The sequence below is a fragment of the Puma concolor genome, chromosome E4, assembly GCF_028749965.1.
Source record: "Puma concolor isolate L17-30 chromosome E4, mPumCon1.1.hap2, whole genome shotgun sequence".
Classification (NCBI taxonomy): Eukaryota; Metazoa; Chordata; class Mammalia; order Carnivora; family Felidae; genus Puma; species Puma concolor.
This window is the reverse complement of record NC_141683.1, coordinates 37,255,581-37,277,917: the sequence shown is the minus strand read 5'-3', so window position 1 is coordinate 37,277,917 and position 22,337 is coordinate 37,255,581. Positions and strand designations below refer to the sequence as shown.

At 36.4% G+C, this 22,337-nt stretch overlaps 1 protein-coding gene across 8 annotated transcripts in view; it reads right to left on the bottom strand.

The window, feature by feature from the left end:
• SYT14 (synaptotagmin 14) overlaps positions 1 to 22,337 on the bottom strand; it is a 244,691-nt gene that overhangs the window by 942 nt on the left and 221,412 nt on the right. For 4 of the 8 annotated variants that reach the window (XM_086694035.1, XM_086694033.1, XM_025921092.2 and 1 more), the window contains 3 exons: positions 18,659 to 18,848; positions 16,057 to 16,113; positions 14,050 to 14,768 (listed from right to left, as the gene is read on the bottom strand). In XM_086694035.1, the coding sequence (XP_086550161.1) occupies positions 14,455 to 14,768; positions 16,057 to 16,113; positions 18,659 to 18,848 (561 nt within the window). In that variant the 3' untranslated portion in view covers positions 14,050 to 14,454. Of the gene's footprint in view, positions 1 to 1,159; positions 1,366 to 1,764; positions 1,869 to 14,049; positions 14,769 to 16,056; positions 16,114 to 18,658; positions 18,849 to 22,337 lie in introns of those variants that run through there. The other 4 variants (XM_086694034.1, XM_086694032.1, XR_015246122.1 and 1 more) reach the window with 3 other exon arrangements.

Here is a 22,337-nt window from a genome sequence, read left to right as displayed (position 1 = left end):
TATATTGTACTGAGAACCCCCAGTCCCGTGAGAGGCTGTGTGGGCTCTTAGCTCCTGTGACTCAGTCATTCCAGTGCTTCGCATGATGCCCCAAACCCCTTCCAGTCTTCACCTCTCTCCTAAATTCCAATCCTTTTGTTTCCAAATCATCGATATCTTCCACACAATGTCATCTGCCGTTTGTTAACAGCACAGCTTCTTCTCTGGATTCCTTTATTTGGTGGTGTCACCCCTCTCACCTGCTCCTCAAAACCACTCTATTTCATTCCATCCCTTCACATGTCACCCCACACTCCAGTTCAATCATTCATCACATTCCAGAAACTCTCCCTGTACAGTCTCACAAATCTCACTTTTTTTTTAAAGATTTTATTTTTTTAGATAATCTCTATACCCAACATGGGGCTCGAACTCCCAGCCCCAAGATCGAGAGTCACATTCTGTACTGACAGTTGCTCCTCACAAATCTCACTTAAAAAAAACCCTCTCTACCCACCTAATCTAAGGCTGTTGGTATTATACTCTGTATCTAGTGACTCAATATTGTTAAAACACACGGATTTTTAAAAAAAAATAGCTTCCTAATTGATGCATCAGACTATCCTTAAACTCACTCATTTATGGGGTTGAGTCCAAAAGTGTTTGGACTGAATTCAAGGTTATTTATTTATTATTTTTTAAACAGTCTGGCTGCCATCTTGCCTCTCATAATGTTCCCGGCATCTTTGCCTTAATCCTGCTGAGTTATTTACTTGCTGCTGGATTTCTTCCTCCCTTTTCTCTGTTATTTTTCTAATGTTCTTAGTGCTTCACTTCTGTCTCTAGGTTTTGATGCCTAGGTTTTAGTTGCGTCTCTGGCATTCAACCCACCATCTCATCTCTTGGGTCACAGTTAGTGACCTTGTGTCTCTTAGTTTGGTCAAGTTGGGGAGACAAGTATTTTGAATTACTCTTAGTAGCCTTAAAAGCGCTCCTACAAATAACTTCTTCAGGTCGTGGTGGCAGGTGGTGTTCCTGAGACCTACCTCATTCTTTGGTTTTGGTTCCCCCCAAATCAGATGTCAGACATAGTCCTTCCACATACTGTATGCAAGTTTGTCCCTTTGGCCATAGCACCACCACGTTTGTCTTAGTTGCTGGCTTGGAACCATGAACTTACTCATTGGTGTTAAGGTAGGTGCTGCTGCAAGCACAAAATAGACCTGAAATCGGTAATAGCTCAAGTACACAGTTCATTTCTTGCCCGTGTAACACTTCTTCTTCTGAAGAAACTGTTGGCTGGTGGGAAGGTGATTCTAGGATGTAAGCTCCTTTCATTTTGTGGCTCCACCGTCCCCTTGGACACTCGTCATCATCTGCAACCAGCTAAGGGATAGGGAAAGAGACCCTGAAGGAGGCATTTGGCCTACAAATGAGGCTTATTACTCCCACTCACATTCCATCTGGCTAGAACTTGGTCACATAGCTACAAATATTTGCAAGGAAGGCTGGGAAATGTAGCGTGTCTCCAGGAAGAGGAGAACAAAGATTTTATTAATTTTTTTAAATGTTTATTTATTTTTGAGACAGAGAGAGACAGGGCATGAAGGGGGAAGGGTCAGAGAGAGAGGGAGACACAGAATCCGAAGCAGGCTCCAGGCTCTGAGCTTTCAGCACAGAGCCCAACGCAGGGCTTGAACTCACGGACCTTGAGATCATGACCTGAGCCAAAGTCGGACGCCTAACCAGGCACCCCGAGAACAAAGATTTTATTAAACAGCTTACATTTTCCCTAAGGAAGACATCCTCAAGTCCCATCCGGTGATTGCAATGTTTTCCAAGTCCCATATCTCTGGTGACGCTCTCTCCTTTTCATCATGTTCAGTGACCTGGGAATTTAAAGACAACTTAACCTGCTCTCCAACTTCCACCGAATACATAATGTAGAGCAGGAGTGGCTAAATACAATCACAATTCTCAATTGAAAAGGGGAATAATGAGAAACATACATCAGCCATCGATTCACAGCAGTGAAAACCCCTACTTCTCTCTAGAATAGTTTTTTATTTACTCTGGATCTATCCTGCCTTATCCATTATCTCTGTGGCCACCTGCTCTAGCTTCTGAGAAGGTTTACATGCTATGATTTCATTTGAAGCAGGCCTTGAGAACTACATGTCTCCTTCCTGGGGGGTTAAACAATTTTCATGAACATGCTTCATGAACATGCTTCATGAACACGCAGTTTACCTGAGGTTGCTCTGAATGTGAGGCAACACTAAATAAATCTGATCTTTGCCACATGGTGAGTCCCTTTGTTTAGTTGTGCAGTCTTTTTTTTTTTTTAATGTTTTATTTTATTTTCGAGAGAGACAGAGACAAAGTGCGAGCAGGGGAGGGCAGAGAGAGAGGAAGACAGAGAATCGGAAGCAGGCTCCAGACACCGAGCATATCTGCACAGAGCCCGATGTGGGGCTTGAACCCACAAACCGTGAGATCATGACCTGAGCCAAAGTCGGACGCTTAACCAACTGAGCCACCCAGGAGCCCCACAGTTGTGCAGTCTTGACAGGCCTTGCTTACTGAATGCCACTTTTGGTCTTTTGTCTTAGTATTTGGGGTTCAGAAGCAGTAGACGTTTTAAGCCCCCAAGGCACTTAATCTCTGGGCTCTCTCCATTGCCTTCAATCTCTGCAGGAAAATCATATATTTCCTGCCTGAGTTTAGTGCTTTCCTGTAATATTTTTCAGCAGAAAACATCTTGAATAAGCTGTTATTCTGGCTCTTTGCATTCATTTCCCCTGAACTACAGGTTCAGTCGTCACATGACCCCCTTCCAAGCGTAGCAGGCAACTGTTCCATCAAACGTTTTGCCCCTGAATACCATGGGTTCCAGTTTCTGCCTGCTGCTAAGCCCATGTAACATATTGCGAATGTTCATTCTCACAGACCCTCCCTGGAAGGTCCCAAAATTTGTTTTGGTTTTGATCATTTGTAGTAACAAGTGGACTTTAAAATGTGTAATGGCTCAAATACAATGGAGGGTTTTCTTCTTATTTATGTTAACATTCCAAGGCAAATATATCTGGTTGTCTCTTTCCTGTGAGGTGACTCAGTGACCCAGAATCGTTCTAACTCGTGACTTTGCCATTTCCTTGGCTTTCTGTTTCCTCTGTATCCAGCCAGTGGGAGGTGAAAGGAGGCATGCAAAAGGCACATTTATTTCTTAAAAAGCCTCTTGGAAATTGGTGCGCATCCTGTTTGCTCATATTCCACTGGCTAGAATTCAGTCATATGATCATTTCTAATTTCAAGGGAGGCCAAGAAATGTAAAGTGATCATATGACACAAAAGAGGAAAACATGGATTTTGGTAACAGCGGGCAGTTTCTATCTTAAAAGGTTTGTTTGGAAAGTCTTCTCTTAGATATGTCAACATAGTATGCGCCTTCGTTTTTTCCTCTAATTAATATGTTTTGAGATTCCTTATATAATGTGTTGTTTATTTGGCATTTAATTGCATAGAAGCACTTAGTGTATGATTTTATTATAATTCATTAAAAAGTACGAATGAAGCAAAATCTTTAACATATTTACTGAGACTTTTTATTTTTAAATTGGGAAGACCTTTACTTTCAAACGGGAACCGTGGAATATTTTGATGATCTGTGGAAAGAAAGAGTTGACTTAAATATTATTTTGCATTCCGGATGTCAAAAGAGTTACTACCAAATTGCAATTATATACCTGAATTCCTCTGCAATGATTACATATAATTTAATGATTTTCTAGTCGGAATGCCGATGTGCCTATTTTCTTCTGGAATTTCACTTTATATCAATTGCAATTCTGTGAAAGACAGTAAGCCATGACCCAAACGGATATCACTTTTTTGGAGTAAACTCATAAGCAAGTGTATTATTTTTGCCCTTCAACCTTAAATGTTTTAATAATGGAAGCCCAACATATCTGGGGGCAGGGGATGAATTCCGCAGCAAGTACTGGGAAGGGATACAAGTTCTTCAAATTTAGTTTAGATTCAATTATGAACCTATTTATTTTAAGCAGAAATGTTTCGTGTTTTCATTGTGTTTCACTAGAGGCAACTCTTGCAAAAAAAAAAAAAGTTAAACCAGGGAAATTGGGCATTGGTGTTGTACTCTTAAAAAAAGTTAACTAAAAAAGGCTCCCGGTTAATTTATGGAACTAAGGATTCAAAGGCAGAGATTAGACAGCGTAATAACGTTAATTTCTGTCAGTTTTAAGAGCACTGAAAGTTTAAAAGTTCTTTTCAATATGGAAAATAGTGCTTGTTAAGTGTGTTTTTATAAAATCTTTGTTGCTGGAAATAAAATGGACATGGGAATGGAATATGAAAAACATATCTAAACTCAGGGTCTTTGGGAAAATGCCTAGAAAAAAAAGAATTGAAAATCAACAAACTGCTATTGTCAAATACAAAATGATTTTGTTAAACAGATTGATTACACCACTATGAAGTAGGACAAGTTCACGGTAACTCAAAGAGCCAAGCTAGGGAACAGGGTATGAGTACACAGAGTCCAGCTAAAGATCCTGAGATCCTTTGAAAGCCACTTCGTTTCATCCTTGATTTGTGAACTTTAAAGGAGATTATTTTAAAATGTTTAAAGTTGTCTGTAATCTATTTTCTTTGGAGGTCACATTTGACTTAGAATTAAAGAAAATGACTCAAACATTTTGATAGCCATATTTTATAGCACATTGAAATGAGAATCCTTTCAAACTGGAGATCTTAATAACATTTCCATGTATCGATCCGATATTTGCTTATGTGATCAACATTATTTTGGGTAAAAATCCTATTAATGCTTATTTGTCCATGGTAAGAATCAGGGCTGATTTTTGAGCACGCTCATCTGAGAAGACAGATGCTTCCCATTCCAGGTGAGGGCTAAAAGGTGAAGAAATTTCTTACAGAAAGGTGAAGAGAAGGAACTTTTAAGCCACACAAAAATTTATTCTCTGGAAAACCAAACTGCCATTAAAATCTCCTTGGATTAATAATTTTAACAGTTTGTATATTGTTTACAGAGAGGTCAGCAATTTCTTTATGTAATACAATTATACAAAAGGGAAAAGGCACCGAGACAATCGGTGGGTAGATAGTAGAAAAGTAGACATGAGAATCAAACGCCACGTACAGCACATTTTCAATTACATGAAAATGATTAAATATAAGCTCATTCTATAAAATGGGTCATTTCACACACGCATCTGTTTATATTTCTGACCCCAAAAGCAAATGAATTCTGGGACGATAGTACAACACTGTTGATAACCATACAGACACTTGTATATGTTAATAAGATCCATTAACGGTATACAGTCACTAGAAAATATGCTGGAGACAATTTAAGACCAAGGGAAATGTTAATCAGCAGTGCATTTCTTCAGGTTGTTTAACAGAGTTTTGCTCACAGAGCATTTAAACTTCATCACACTGTTATATCCATTATTAGAAAAATAAGTAAGAAAGCTCTGTAGAAACTATACTATTAAGGAAGCTTCTTTGCCTCAAAAAAAAAAAAAAAAAGAAAATAGGAAGAAAGGAAAGAAGCAAAGTAAGGGGATATTGAATATAAGATTCCGCTAACTGAATTTTCCATACAAATTACATTATTTTGAGAAATAAAGCACAATGCAAGAGTACTGAGCAGTGCTGAACATGATGAGTTTTAGAAAAGGAATAGATCCTAACATTTATCAAGACCCTTAAAGCTCATATAATAACTGGTTCTTCATCAAGACTAACTGAACTGAAAAGGAACTTGGATAACACTTCTTCTTTCAAAATTCTAGTAGAAATCCAGCCAAAGGTTAGCTGTCCTCTCTATGATAGTTTTAAAGATTCCTCAAAATTGTTGCCACTATATTTTCACCACAAAAACAGAAATCATCTAATTCAAATTATGCAGAAACATTATAAATGAACTTTGTAATGCAAGCTGCTATTGGAAACTTTTCTCTTAGTAAATTTAAAGTAATTATTTATAATTTCAAAATACTGTTAGAAGTATCACCATTATTTTCTAGCTGTGCTTCAAATATTGTTTAAATATACTTAAATACTAAGCGAGCCGATTTATATGCAAAGCTACCCTGGTTTCCCCTCACAAAACAAATGTGACGTAATTATAGAATGTCGTAAATGTTCTCAATATTTATTCGGAAGGACTGCCCCAACAGAAACGTGCCATCTCCATGCCCTCCTCCAACACAAGCCTTCCTACGATGCCATGGTCTTTACTTCAGTTTTCCTTTTTTGAAATTCTGTCCAGTTACCATTAAAACCACAGCTTTTTAAGCGTTCCTCACAAAAATTAAAAAACAAAATGTCCAAGCAAAAGAGAGAAGACCAAAAGGAGGGAATTGGAGGAAATTTATAGGACATAATGTCCTAAAATCTCAGTTTTGAGAAGTTGGCTTCCACTCCATTAGGATTAGAATCAGGGTTTATGGAGGGAGGTGGGTGGGGATGGACAAGATGGCTGATGGGCATTAGGGAGGGCACTTGCTATGATGAGAACTTGGTGTTGTATGTAAGTGATGAATCACTAAATTCTACTCCTGAAACCAATACGGCACTATATGTTAACTAGAATTTAAATAACAGTGAAAAAAAAGAGGATCACTTGTAGGTATTAAAGTTGCCATCCTACACCAGGGCTCTAAGATATTGTTCTTTTAGGCTTTAGGGGTCTTTTCTCTTATTGGTAGTTATGTATTAGTTTCATCAACACTAATGAAGGTTATGAACAGGAATCACTGGTGAGGACCTACCCCCAGCGTATAAAAGGTTTGGTTGTTACTGAAAACAATAGCGTGTGGAGGACGTGAGCACACTCAGAAACCGACAGACAAGTGCTGGTAAGAAGTTCACAGCCACCCCCTTCAACCAGATGTGAGGCAAGATAAGCAATCAGTCTTAGAGATATGGGAAAATTCCTATTTTTTCTCATTAGCACAGAATAGTCATATTTAATATTAACTGCTTAGATTTATGGAAATAAGCATTCCAGCAATATCTGAATCTATAAACAAATTTCATAAGATTATTTTTTCAGTGTATAATGGGGTATTGCATTTCATGTATTGGGTATTCATTTTAAAAACAATGTGTCAGGTGAGAGATCACATGTTAAAGGAATAAACAGAAAGGTAGTAAGGGTTTTCTTTTTAAAGTAGTCTTGAATATTTAAAAGACAAGCTCAAACATCAAATACTAATCAGAATAATAAAGAAAAGGGTGAAGAAGGAAACTCAAATAATAGGACAATTTAAGATACAGACTGTCAGACTGACATTGAAATAATGTCAAAAATCTTGCAAAACTATTGCCATAGCAGTGACTTTGTTTTCAGTTATTTAGAAATATTTATGTGCTAACAGTTGAGATTCCATGATAAAATTATGCCAAACTTTTGTTAGATTAATAATCAAGTTTCCTTCTCTGCCCCCAACCCACACAACATCCTAGAGTACTTCACACTCGTGGAGGCAAAGTACAACAATAATCACCAGAGCAACAGCTAACCTCTAGTGGCTACATATGACCATGCTTTGCTCTCTCTAGTCTTAGACAAAACCTGTCTGATCCCTGTGACTAAGGAAAAAAAAAGTCCAGGTATCACTTTTCGATAGGTATTACTCAGCTTTGATGAACTCTGGTATTTAATGTGAATGCACATGAATGCAAGTGGGGGAGAAAGGCACAGAGGAAGAGAAAAAGAACAATTTTAAAAAGAAACATTATCTGTCTTAAATAAGTCAATAAATAAATAAAAATAAAATGAAACATACTTGTCTAAATGTGGAGAGAAAGAACTAGTTTCATTTTTGATAATGGGCTAATAATTCTAGTCTATTATACACTTTCACATTAAACTTGCATTATGACCAGACCAAACACAATGATACAGCAGCAGTTACAAAACCCCAATTCCATACCACATTATTTCAAATACTCAATTAGCTGCATTTTTCAGTGGGTTAATCACAGATCTTTGTTGGGGGAAAAAACTTCCAACATGTAAAATATATTCATGCAAAATATTACACCAGAGAAGAAGGTACAGCGACATTTTAAATGACGGAAAACAGAAACTCAGATGAACCTAATACACAGCATTTATCTTTAGAGACGAGAAAGACCCGAGGCTGCTGTATCAACTTGATATTTGAAATAAAAGATCCTAAGAAAGAGCAAAAACCATCAAGGAAATAGAGATTAGACAAGAGGTGACAGAAACACTGGTGTTGCCAGTGAAGAATCCAGGATGAGTGTGAAGACAGAGAAGCCATTTAAGATGACAATAAAAGGCAACAGACCTTATTCTACACAGGAATGAAAAATGCCACCACCTTCAGCTGTTAACTACAAAACTTACCTACAGGTCAGTCTCATTTCAAGGAGAATACTGACAGAGAGAGACAGAGAGGCAAATATCTCCTCAGACTCTCTGCCTTATATTTATCACTGTAAAGGCAGTTCACAGGGAAATATTTGAATAATAATCCAAAGTGATTTTCAGGAATCATAAAACCAACATAATAGAATTTATTATACCAAGGAACACTTTGAAAAAGTTATGTTGAATGTGAAAGTACAGGGACTCATGATTAAATATCGCTTTTAATGTTTTTATTAAATATTTTTCTTTTTTAAATTTTTTTTTTCAACGTTTTTATTTATTTTTGGGACAGAGAGAGACAGAGCATGAACGGGGGAGGGGCAGAGAGAGAGGGAGACACAGAATCGGAAACAGGCTCCAGGCTCCGAGCCATCAGCCCAGAGCCTGACGCGGGGCTCGAACTCACGGACCGCGAGATCGTGACCTGGCTGAAGTCGGACGCTTAACCGACTGCGCCACCCAGGCGCCCCTAAATATTTTTCTTTTTAAGGAAGCACAAATAAAAGATCAAAAGCACTAATCCTAGTCTTAACGTCACTCTTATTTATCACAATTACACTTAAATTTAATCTGTGGATGCTGAAACATTGCTGTCAGTAATTCTCTATCATGAGCTCAATATTCTACACCAAGGTAACTCAAGCAGAATTTCCTGGGAAGCTTAATAAAATACAGATTCATAGGTTTCACTCCAGACCAAATAAAACAAAAATCTCTGGAGGTGGGGCTTTGGAATACAAATTAAGCTCTCAAAATAATTCTTAAAACACACGATAGTTTGGGGCACACTATAGTTGTTTCAAATTTTGCCCTTGGAGAGAATATATTCCTTGATGGCAATCTAATCTGTGTTTATTCTTTAAGATCCAACTAAAGGGTAATTTTCTCCAGGAAGATTTTTCTGATCCCATGTTGTACTCCTCTACTAAATGTGTATCATTCTGCGGCTATCTTCTCACCTTCGGATGCAAGCTTTGTGAGGGCAGAGACTTTGTCTATCTAATATACTATCTCTGCATCTGTAGCACTTAGAACAATACATTACACATAGTAGGTGCTCTTATAAATATATGTATAATAAAGGAATAAATAAATCCATGCACTGCATAAAATTCATAAAAAACGGAGACCTATATAACAGTATCATTGATTTCTTCTGTAGGAAATTTAGCTCGATTCAGTATTTATTATGTGCCTACTATGAGCACAGGGCACATAAAGATAGTAAGACAAGGCATTAACTCATATTAAGGGAGAAAGAAAAACATATAATAAAATAAGCTGTAATGCGGTTAAACCTTAATAATGAGTATGTAAGAAACATAAATAAAGTACAATGAGAGCACAGAGGAAGACAGAAGTCATTCCTCTCACCACTGATATGGGCAAGATACCTGCTAAAGGATACAGGATATCTCCTTCATGGGGTAGAAAGGGGATCATATACAATTAAAGTATCTTGGATTCCCAAAACTGGACAAGGAGAACAAATTGATTAACATACTTTCAGAATATAAGCATAGGCTAAACTTGTGGAGTAAATTAATCTCCAAGTCCCTGGAAATCAAAGTCATCTACAAACTATCACACAGAAGTACCATTTATATCCTGAGAAGAAAAAAAAAATCTGATCTTCTTTTCTTCTTTGTCTTGTATTTCTCTTTCCCAAGCTCTGTTTTGTTCTTCTCTTTTTCCAGTTCTGCCATTCCATTTAGGTGGGTGGCATTACTGGTGAATATAATGTTGTTCTGTTTTTCTTGCAACTAGTAAAAAGGGGTGCAATTGCAGTATGTGTAGTATAGGTTTTAGAGTAATTTACAGCTGGATTCTAATCCTCGATCTACTATTTGCTTACTGGATGACCTTGGGCAAGTCTGCTTAACCCCTATGCTGCAGTTTCTTCGGCTATAAGATGTGAAAATATTACCTAGTTCATAGCACTGTTGTGAGAATCAAACAAAATAGTAAGTTACTACGCTAGAACTTAATTATAGAAGTTACCATCATCTTATTATACATTTTGGTGGGCACAGATGCTACTTTAAAGTTAATTTAAAAAATGTCTCATAATGTATTTAACTTTCTGCTCAATATGGAGTTTGGTGACGATAATGATGGCTACCTCCAGTGCAGGCCATAGGTGAACCGGGAATGGTGAATGGAAAAAAACAAAACAAGAAATAAAGGCTTTTGGATAATAATTATCAGTGTGAAATAATGTAATAACTATCAACGAGAAAAATCTCTATGAATTGACCATCTAGTCCTTGTGGGCAAACGGCAATTTTATGTGGGTGGATTTGTGTCATTTCTATTCACACCTGGAAAAATTTGATGACTACTGCTCTTACTTCATCTAAAATTTATACCTTCAAATAGCCTCTCAGTTCACTTGAAAAGCTATGATATCATTTGGTTTCCATCGTCATCTTAAAGACCATCCTTAATTCTATGACCTATTCCCCCATTGGTGCTATCTTACTTTGCGGTCATTATGCTTCCGATTGACTTGATAAATAAATGAAAATAATGATGTGGTATTGAGAAAATGATTTAACATGTAGCCCTGGTCATCTGCACTAGGCTGGATGAAACCACCCTACCAGGCCCTACACCTAAGCATGCATATGCTAATCAAGGCAGCTTAGATGTTTTCTTACTGGTTTTTCCTTTTTAAAATCATGGTCCAATTTATTACTTTTGTCACTAAATACAACATTATTGAGAATTCACTGGATACATAGCAGTAAGATAGTCAAACGGATTTCACACAAAATGTGGACAGTACAGAAGACACAAGGTTACAGAAGAAAGCCTCTGAAAGGTAAGAGGATAGTATACTAACCAAATTTTTTACTGATTTGAAACACACTTTGTTTCCTGGGCAGTAATAAATGACTACATTTTGCAGCTCATCTGGGAGACAGATAAAGCCTCTAATTCCAGGCTCAGAAGCTCCCATGAATGCCAGTCAATTGCCATATTTGGACTATCTCACTTTATTAAAGAACTTCGGGGGTTTTAAGAGAACAATAAGAAAGTGGGTTGTCTTTCTCACAAGTTTCTGAGACAACACCTGCTGCCCACCAGTGGGCTCCTATTTGCTGTAAATCACTGAGATATAAGATTTTGCCTTTATGCTTTCATGCAAATTTAAGCACACAAAAGAGCAGTAGTACTGTCTTGTACATTAGATTCAGTAGAGTGAAGTGGGTCTCTCGAGACCTATTTAATCTTTTTCTAAAAGAATAGGCAAATTTGGGGGAGTAATTACTCTAAGTTGTGTCAATCCACAAGGTACAAAGATATATATTTTGCTGTGTGTGGAGGAGAATGGCAGCAAATAGCACCCAAAACCAAATTTAATTTCTAGTAAATACAGAGAGGAGAAAAAACAATCCATAAACTTGATCAATGGGTTTCTAATTAATTAGTTATCTGAAAAAGCCAGGGCACCTTCACCTTTTCGTGTGTGTGTGTGTGTGTGTGTGTGTGTGTGTATGGGTGTGTATGTGTGTAGTATACATGTAGGTGTGTGTGTATACAGATACACGTACACATAATTCATAATCTTTGAGGACTTGGCAGCTGGGGTGGAGGTAGGGTCCTTCATGAAAAGTTTTAAAATTGTTGATTAATTTTTAAGTCATTGGACTTGATATCTACACCAGATAACCCCATAAAGATAGATCAAAGCACATGCACAATTCTGGACTGAGTCTGCAGAAAGACAGATTTAGCAAATAACAGCTAGTTAGGTCTTTCCGTCAGTGAAGGAGAAAGCACCACACTGGTCTCATAATATGTTTGATTATTGATTAGGCTTTGTCACAGCTACAAATATGACTCTTCTCATTAAGAAGATCTCAGTTCTTAATAATGCAGTCCGTTGTTGTGAAGCCAGAAGAGATACTTGTAGCACTGAATGCTTAAATCCAGTTTCCCAGTAAGGTCTGCGTTCCCTAACCCCACCCCACCTTTAAATCTCTTTCCACTGTTGAAAATATGTATGCGAGAGAGTTCACCATTTGATGCACATTCTAACTTTATAACTTAACTCATCTATAAAAAAACCTGGAAAACACTTATTAGTGTAACAATAAAAGAATAGATCTTTCCCTTTAATGCAACTCTGTAACATACATTCTTAAACCTCATGTCACCCAATATGGCATTTGTATTTTATCTTCTAATTCATGTTATGAATGCAGAGAGCTGCCATTTTTTAAACTAAAAAATATTAGGAGTTCACTGTCTTTTTGGATTTCTTTTAAGGCCTTTTCAGTAGAGCCAAGCTGATGTGATAATGTCTATGCATGGTTTTGTTATTGTGGTAATAACAGGTCCTAGCTTACCATAATATGTAGTACTAAGTTGGGTCTGGGAACAATGGCATAGTGCTTTTTGGTAATTGGTAAATAGTATGTTTTTGTCTAGTTTAATTAGAAATCAGAAAGAGAGAAAGAAAATATTTTTCATATATACAAAACATTCTATTTAATAAAGTATATGCATAAAATTATATACTGGGTAAGAAGCGAAATTAAAAAGAGAACAGCTTATAATATTCCTGATTAATAAGAGTTCTAAATATAAAACCAACAAATGGAAACGCCTTGCCATTTAAAAAAATTAGCACATTATACAACTTTTACAGACTTCAGAGGAAATAAAGATCTTGTGACACTGTTCTGAGGAATCTTTACATTTATAAAAATCGAAGGCCTAATTTTGCAAATACAACTTTCAAGCTGTATGAGCAAATTTAACTTACATGAAAGGCACAGGATGACATCACGTTGAAGAACGTATCTGTAAATTTCATAAAATCCAGTCACAAGTCACTAGAAATTTCATAAGGAATCTCAGAACTGTTTTTAATATGATGTTCTGACTCAAACTGAGAACTGGAGAGTCTTTATATCACAAGTACAAATTCAAGAGTGAAGAAGACTGAGAGAGAACAGTTTCTTATTTGAATGCTACCTGCTTTATGCAGTGTTGTTTACGAAGTTCTCAGAGCAGATAATTAAAATTAAAATTCTCTTGAACTTGAATTGTTTTCGATTTTCAACAGCTTATCTACTATTTTTTTTAGTTTGTAAAAAATGTATTTTCACGTTACTACAATTTTAAAGAGTCGGTCGTGGAAAGAAATGTTAAAGTCCTGCTCTATTAGCTTCCTACATTGGAATACAGGAATACAGAAAGTGCTTTCAACAGAAAGTTACGTAGTTCTACAGGACAACCTGTCTAAAAGACTTGCAAGGGACCAGTACAGGGACTGGGTCTCTTTGGATCAGGCAAAAGCAGAGGCAAATGAAGAAATGAGCTTTTTTTTTCCAAAGTGACATATAAAAAAAAATTCCTTTATGAAAATGAAGACTCGCTTGCACTTAAGATTTAGTGCTATTAAGAAGAACTGAGGCACAAGGAAACTAAGTGCACAAAGGAAAAATATCTGAAATGAAAGTGTTTTCTATGTAATTGAAACCCTTCACCGTTAGATATGCCTCATGACAGAGCCGGAGACGTACTTCTTCAGATTAAAGAACATTACCAACCCCAGGGACAAGCCAGTCAAAAATACGTGTTTCCTGGTTAGCGTTTGCGGGGGCAGGGGCGGTGGGGGGGGGGGGGGGAGTGGACACTACAACAGTGTTGCAACTAAGGATTCTGATTTTAAAAAATCGGTTACAATTTTGATTTTTCATGAAAGTCCTGGCTCTTTGCTAAAGTGAAATTAACTTCAAACCAAAAGCATGTTCTTAAAACTCTGGAGAACTGTTAACTGTGATGATGTAAGTTTCTCATTTCCCAAACAAGCTCTACCAGAGACACATCTTTTCTTCCTTTATGTCAGGATTAGACGCTCTTTCCACACAATTTAAAGCATTCTGGTAGAAGGTTGAGGATGACGCTCCAAAGAACAGCTCTTCTAATGGTGACTAGGTAAAAACAGTAATGCTGCAATCAGAAATAATGCTGCCTTGGGGACTGTAATTGCTTGTTTATCCTATTCCTCATGACTCTAGTAACGCATGCCATCTACACACTTGCTGTCCCTTCGACTCTTTCATTTCAGTCCAGTGATTGAGCTCCTCTTCTCCAGAGCTGTTCAGACCTAAAGAAATCCAGCCTATCATCTCTTTCCTTTTCATGCTGCGTTTGTTATACACAGACAGTATGAGTGTCACATCAGAAAGTTGAAACAGGGCCACTTGAAAAACAAATGTTTCCTTGTATACTGGATTAGGCTGCCCTCTGCGGATGGATGTCTTGCATTTGGACATCTCTTGACCCATGGAATTCAGGAGAGTTAATTTAACATACGTATCTAAGGAAAAAAACAACAACATACCACAAATATCATTTGAAACAAACTCAAGACACCTTACTTGTGACATCTGCCGAGAACATTAAGTATTTATACTTTATAAGGATATGGTGTATACCATGTTTCATGGAATTTCAACTGATTCCATTTTGATGTAGATGCTTATTCAATGTGCCAAGTACAGAGAATGCTAGGTAGGCAGAAAATCTTTTGTGGGTCATAATATCTTAACCTCGCTATTTCTACGTTATGGTTAGAATTTAAAGGTATACCTCATAATCCTTCCTCCACCCTCCCACCCTCCGCTTCCCCTCTCCCCCACCCCCGCTCCCCAGCCTTGACCTCCCACTCCCACCCCTGTCCAACCCCATCCCCATTTAGCTTCACTAAGCAGGACGTCATAGCATTAATAAACACTTAGCAAGCTCAATTAGCCACAACACTGTAAAGCATTCCACTGTGTTTTCAGAGAATAAGAATAAACAAACAAATAGAAATGAAGGCAAATGGAAAAGAGGAAAAGAAGACAAGAATGCAAAGATGACATCAAAACAGCTTAGGATGAAATGTCAAAAAAATCTCTGCATGGATGTGGTTTTTAAATATATTTTAAAAACATTTAAAAGGGCCAAAATGAAGCCAAATGCATTAGGGTTCAAAGTTTAGCAAATCAAGTAAAACTTTCTCCTGGTTTCATGCAAGAGTACATTTAATGTGCTTTTTGGGTAGTTAAAATAAATACTACAGGGATTCTTTTTTGGCATAATTGAATGTGAAATTTAAAGTATGGTATTCTTAACTATTTTCATGAATTAGAAAAAAAACTGATGTGATGTTTCGTGTACAAAGTGAAACACAACAGTTCATCGCCTGGTTATTTGGAAGATAAACCCTCTCTTCAAACAACTGTGTTTTCAAGTTGGTTAGACTCATGCAAATGACCTTCAGCATGGTGATCCATCATGTGTACTTCATATCAAAATTTCAATTAATTTTAATGACAATTGCAATATTTCTCATGAAATATCTATTATATGAATCAAAATACAATAAATGAAAAATAAAACCTTTAATTTAAAAAGTTTTGCTTATTTTATACATACTCTGAATACCATCATCCATAATCAGAGATAAATTCTAAGTTAGTTTTATTTAAAGTACCACAGATAATAAATGTGCATTTTGTTTTGGAAACCAACATGGTGGACAGCTTCACTGCTGGCAAGTTTTAGGGTATTTTGTTTTTGCATGAAAAGACAACATCCAATTAGCCTCTACAGGAACTCACCTCGGATTATATAAACCTGTCCACCTATCAAGTGTTTTAGACAACAGAACAGTCCATCTGACAACAGGGGGTGGAAAGCAGTAAAAGAAATAATGACCAGATGTCAATTGTTGGGTGAAAGAGGGTCAAAGGTTAGAATTAAAGAGGAAACACTGTTCACTGGGGTGGAAGAACACAAAACTTCAGCATTTTAATTGAGGCAGAGGGCTGAACAAAAGGGTTGCTGGGTAAATTTCATGGAATGAGAATTTTTAAGGTCATTGTGTAATCTTAAACAAAAATTACACTGTTTTAAAGGGGGACATCTTTATAATGATATCCTCTTGGTCTAAAGCACATTGAACATAGAATCATGCAAATTATCAGACTATAAAAGACTGAATAAAAGTCATTATATAATTATTATTATGCTAAGTTTTGAAGTCTATCCATGCAATATTAAATATTTCAAATACTTCTATTACTTTCAATGTAATATAAAGTTAAGTTAAACAAAAGAAAATAGAACTGTCAAAATTTTTGCTCTTGAATGTCCCCATGTTTCTTTCGATTATTCAGTCGATAACACAGTTCAAGGCCTACAACCAGGTATATACAAAGGGTCACCGTCTTATATAATGTATACAGTATACAACAAACTGATACATTACTTTATAAATACTCCACTTCTTACAATTAATTTTAATGTTGACTTTTTTACCTACTAGCTGCTTCCCAGTTAACACCATTAACCACCCTGATGCTGACGATCTAATTCTAAAATAGGATTGTTCTGTTTTAAATTGTTTTATTCTATGAATTGTTCTAACTAACCCTTACCTACTCTAAGTTTGGATGCATTATAACCTCTCACCCTGTTTATTATCCACCCCCGCTCTCTTCATTTTAGCTCTGGTTAGTGTTTCTCTGTTTCTATCAGAGTGGGTACAGCAAGGACAGAAAGGCAAGCATATCATTCCATTCTGCTATTTTTTAGTATTTCAAACTGAGTATTTGTCAAAAAATCAAACTGTTAGCTAAAGCACAAATGGCAAACTGATAGCTGCTGGCCGGATGTAACCCCACATACTTATTTTGTTTATCTGTTACAGTGTTCAGAAGTTTTCGATTTGAATGTCTTGAGGCTGGGCATGCATGCTTGCATCTGGCATGTGCCTCACCATGCTCCTTATCTCCTGCCTGCAAAGTTTGTTCATTTAAGGTACTTTCCAGGCCAGGCCACGTGAGTTTGCATTCTAAATAGGTATCAATAAAGATAACCCTGGCCACACTTCCAAAGTTGTTTATTTGAGTAATTGCTTCCTTCCCCCCTCTGAATTGGGGGACAATAATAATTCCATCCCTCTTTTATGCACCTTCGTCTGACTTCAGTCTTAGATAACCCTGTGAAAGACACAGCCTTAATTTCACATATGAGGAAACAGACTTAGGGAGAGTTAGGTTATTCATCCAAGGGTAGAAATATAAACATAATTTTGGCCTTCTGACTTTTAATTCAGGAAGAGATACATTCCATGATGTCTGTAAGAAGCAAGGTTTCCAATATTACTTAGGGAAAATCAAATATATTTTTATGACTTTTCACTTAAATTGAAAAGACAATGTTTAGGACATTGGGAAGTAAAGTTCATTTAATTCAAGGGTAGAAAAAGTTTCCCCTCCAGTAATTATTTAATACTTGGAGTAAAAGATGGCTTTTAAGCAAGTCTGTGGGAAATCTTTAAGCAAATTTAAGGTGGCCATTACTAGTTAAAGATTTCCTTTCAATTGTTTAGGGCACTAACAGCCTTAATTTTAGAGAAGTATAAAGAAGCTGCTACATTCCTAGCTTATTTCTACAGATATCAATAAACATTTAGGGAGGTGTACTGACAGTCTCTCTGTACTCCCATAATCCGCCCCCATGCCTGTGAGCGGGAAAAGAGACAAGGAAAGGGGAGTGAAAGGCATAGGGACCAGAGCAGAGGCATACCTTCTCACTTTCCTTTCCTAGTGTCTAGGGGAAATATCGAACTATTCCTTATTCTGTTTGTCCTGGTAAAGGCAAAGCCACGCCATTTAAGAAAAGACTGCAGGCAGTACCGATTTATAACATTAAGGGAGGAAAACTGTGAAGAAGCAGTTTCTTCTTAAATTATCACAGGGGAGAAAAGAGAAAAAAATATAGAAGTATAAACATTAGTTCATAGTACTGCATGCAGACAGAAAATACAACATCAATCTTAAGTTGACAACAACAGCCATACAGATTCCTGTGATCGTATCTGTGGAATATTATTAACTTTAAAAAAAACCTGTAACTTTTTCTAGCACTGGAAGATAATGGCTATGATAGGGATAATTTATTCGGCAGGCACTATGAAAAATTAAAAGTCTTGTCTCCTTACAATTAATATTTTGAATTTCAAATTTTTCTACTTCCCAAATGACTGGAAATAGAAAGCATGAAACAGATTAGCTGATGATTATTACACCATTTCATTTTGATCAGTTAAGACTAAATGATAGGACTGAGGCCCTTAACACTGAGAGTCCCATAAGTGCAGGAAACAGAAGAATTAAAAAAAAAAAAAATTTTTTTTTTTTTTTTTTTTTTACTCACTGGGTGGTCTGTTTGCTGCCAAGTTTTTGAAGTGGCTGCCTTTTATCACTTCTGCTGATAGTCTGCCAGTTGTGGCATTGTAAAGCAGGCCAATGAGGATTTCTGGAACGGAGCCATGTTCAAGAGACTGGCATGAGGATGTACTTTCGCTACAGGACATTTCTGACATGCTCATTTGGGAGTCACAGCCCTGTAATCAAGAATGAAATCTTTATAGTATTTTGAAAAAAAAGAAAAAAAAGATATATTAAGAGATACAGCATAAATGCTGTGTCATTACAATTGGGTAAATCACAAGAAAGACAAGAGCTGCAAGCAAAATTCCCAAAAAGCTAGATTCGAAGAGTTGTTCTTAGCGTATTTTAGTCTCTGGATCTCTTTTCATTACACGGCAGTCAAAGAAATAATAGGACATGAGTAGGTTTCATAAATCCCCATGTATTTATATACAGATCAGAAAGGACAAACTTCTTAAACTCATAGGTGTCAGTGAACTATTTTTGGAATGTGAAAAATTGTTGTTTAAAGACTTATTAACCTTAAAGACTGACACAGACTTAGACTCAATTACATTAAGCATAAATGTCTTTACTGTGTCTTTAATGACACAGAGTGGAAAACTTTGATTAAATAAACAAGACAAAAACTTCTGCTACTTGTAAGTCAATATGTAAAACTGAGATATAGAAAGTTTAAAAGGATGGGAAATTACTTATCATGCAAATAATAACCAAGAGAAAATTGGTATAGATAGATCAGTATAAGTCAAGGTTAGCTTAAAGGCAATAACCTCTACTAGAGAGGAAGAGTAAGCTCAATTTGAACTTTCATTTTACCACGAAGATAAGGTAACTCCAAATTTGCAAGCACTTAGTAACAGGTGCTTAAAATACAGAAAGCAGGATTTGCCAGAACTTAGAAAGAGAAGTAGGCAAATCAACAACTAATGGGGATAACTTGAGCATACTTCTTTCAGTAACTGACCAAACAGATAGACAAATAAATGCAGTAAAAATGTAGAAGATTTGAATATCACAATAAGCAAAACTGACCTAAGGGTAATCTGTAGAACACCATACCCCACAACTATGAAACACACATTTTTTCAAGCACACAGTGGTAGTTTTACAAAACTAATTACAAAAATAAAGCAAAGAGCAAAGATTTTTAAATGGCAGGACTCTTTCAGGATAGGTCTTTTAATCAGGTAGAAATCAAAACTATCTTCTAGTAAAGAGGAAAAAGTGCCCTATATATTTGGAAATAGCCCATGGTAACTAAATGATAATGAAGACAAGTTATCAGAAAAGAGTAATAAAAATAAACACTGGAGAGTCCAATTTAAGAAGAAAGAGAGAAGGCACAAAAAACAGGAATGAAAACGGAGACGTCACTACCTATGCTATGGATTATAAAAACATAAAAGGAACGTAAAAAAAATTTTCTTCCAACAAATTTGAAATTCTGATGAAATGGATAGATTCCTGGAAAACTACAACTAACCAAAATGCACACAAGAAGAAATAAAGTATCTAAATAGTGTTACTGAAAAAATTGAATTTATAACTAAAAACCTTTCCAAAACAAACAAAAAACAAAACTAAAAAACTTTAGGTAGATGGCTTCACTGGTGAATTCTAATTAATACTGCTAATCTTATGAAAACTCTTCCAGATGGGGAAAGAGGAAACACTCTCTAGTTTTACTTCAAGACTCTAGCAAAACCTTAAAGACAAAGCCTGACAAGGACATTATTTAAAAAAAAAAAAAATACAGGATTTTCTCATTCATGAACTTTGATTTCAAACCCTAAATAAACAACTGGCAAACCAAATCTAGCAATATATAATATCATACTTAATAGAAAAATTTTTGGATGTTTCCCCTTTGAAATTGGGGATGTGACAATAATGCCAACCATTACCACTTCTAGTTAACATTGTAGTGGAGATTCTACTCAGTGAAGCCTTACTGAGCCTTACTAGCCTTACTTAGCTCACTAAGCCTTACTAGCCTTACTAAGAAGAGAAAGGAAGAGAAGAGAAGAGAAGAGAAAAAGAAGAGACGAAAAGAGAAGAGAGGAGAAGAGGAGAAAAGAGGAAATGAAGGAAAAGGAAGTAAAAGAAAAGGAAAGAAAAGCTATGGAAAGCCTTACTAGCCTTCTAAGGGCAAGAAAAGAAAAAAAGGGAAGGGAAAAAGAAAAGAAGAGAAGAAAAGAGAAGAGAGGAGAAGAGAAAAGAGGAAATGAAGGAAAAGGAAGTAAAGGAAAAGGAAAGAAAAGCTATGACAAAAAGATTTGGAGGGGAGGAGATAAAACTCCTTATGTGCCTATTATGTAACTATGTGTACCTGAAATCTAAACAAGTGCACAGATGAATTACAATTGCATACAAAGATAAAAATTATAAATCAACACATTGTTATATACCAACTAAACTTTGAAAATACAATTTATTCAAAAATAGCATCTGTTAGAACATAAGATATAAAATATCCAGGAATAAATGTACAAATGATATGTGAGGCCTCTACATAGAAAACTATGAATATTACTGAGGCAAACTGAGAAGTGCTACATAGATATACCACATTAATGTATTAGAAAGCCCAATTTTGTTATATCCTCTCCAGATTGACCAGTAGATTAAATGCAGTAACAGTCAAAATCTCAATAGGTTTCTTTGTGGAGCTTGACAAACTAATCCTAAAGTGCTCATGGTATACACATACAATGCAGGATTATTCGCCCTTAAAAAAAGGAAATCCTGCCATTATGTGACAACATGGGTGAACCTGGAGGACATGAGGCTGAGTGAAATAAGCCAGGCACAGACAAATACTGCATGATTCCACATACATGAGATATCTAAAAAAGTCACACTCACAGAAGCAGAAAGCAGAATGTTGGTTGCTGAAGGGTGGGGGTAGTGGAATGAAGAGGTGCTGTTCAATGAGCATAAAGTTACAGTTATGCAAGATGAATAAGTTCTAGAGGTCTGCTGTACGACCCAGTGCCTGTAGTTAACGATACTGTGTTGTATACTTACGCATTTGTTAAAGGGTGGACATCGTGTTAAATGTCCTTTTTACCAAAATATAATATAATGAAATGGCACGAAATAAAAATACATGGCAGAATGCCCTGTTCTACTGAGTATCTACTGACTATCAAAATTTATTATAAAGTTACATCATTTACGACAATGTGACAAAAACAATGTACAACAGACTATTAGAATAGAAAGACCACAAATTAACCTAGGCATACACAGACACTTAATTTACAAGAGTGGAACCACAACGCAGTGGGGAAAGGATCATAATGAATAGGGCTAAGACAACTGGCTATCCACCCAGAAATCAATGAAAACTAACCCCTACTTCAAAACATGCCAGAAAGTCAATTCTGAATCTAAATATAAAAAGAAAAATGATAGGGGCACCTGGGTGGGTCAGTCAGTTAAGCATCTGACTCTTGATTTTGAGTCAGGTCGTGATGTCACAGTCTGTGGGACTGAACCCTGCATGGGGCTCTGTGTTGACAGTGTGGAGCCTGCTTGGGATTTTCTCTGTTCCTCTCTCTCTGTCCCTTCGTCTCTCTCTCTCTCTCTCTTTCTCAAAATAAATAAAAAAAACTAAAAAAAAGCAAAATGATTAATCTATATGTTAACATAGGGGA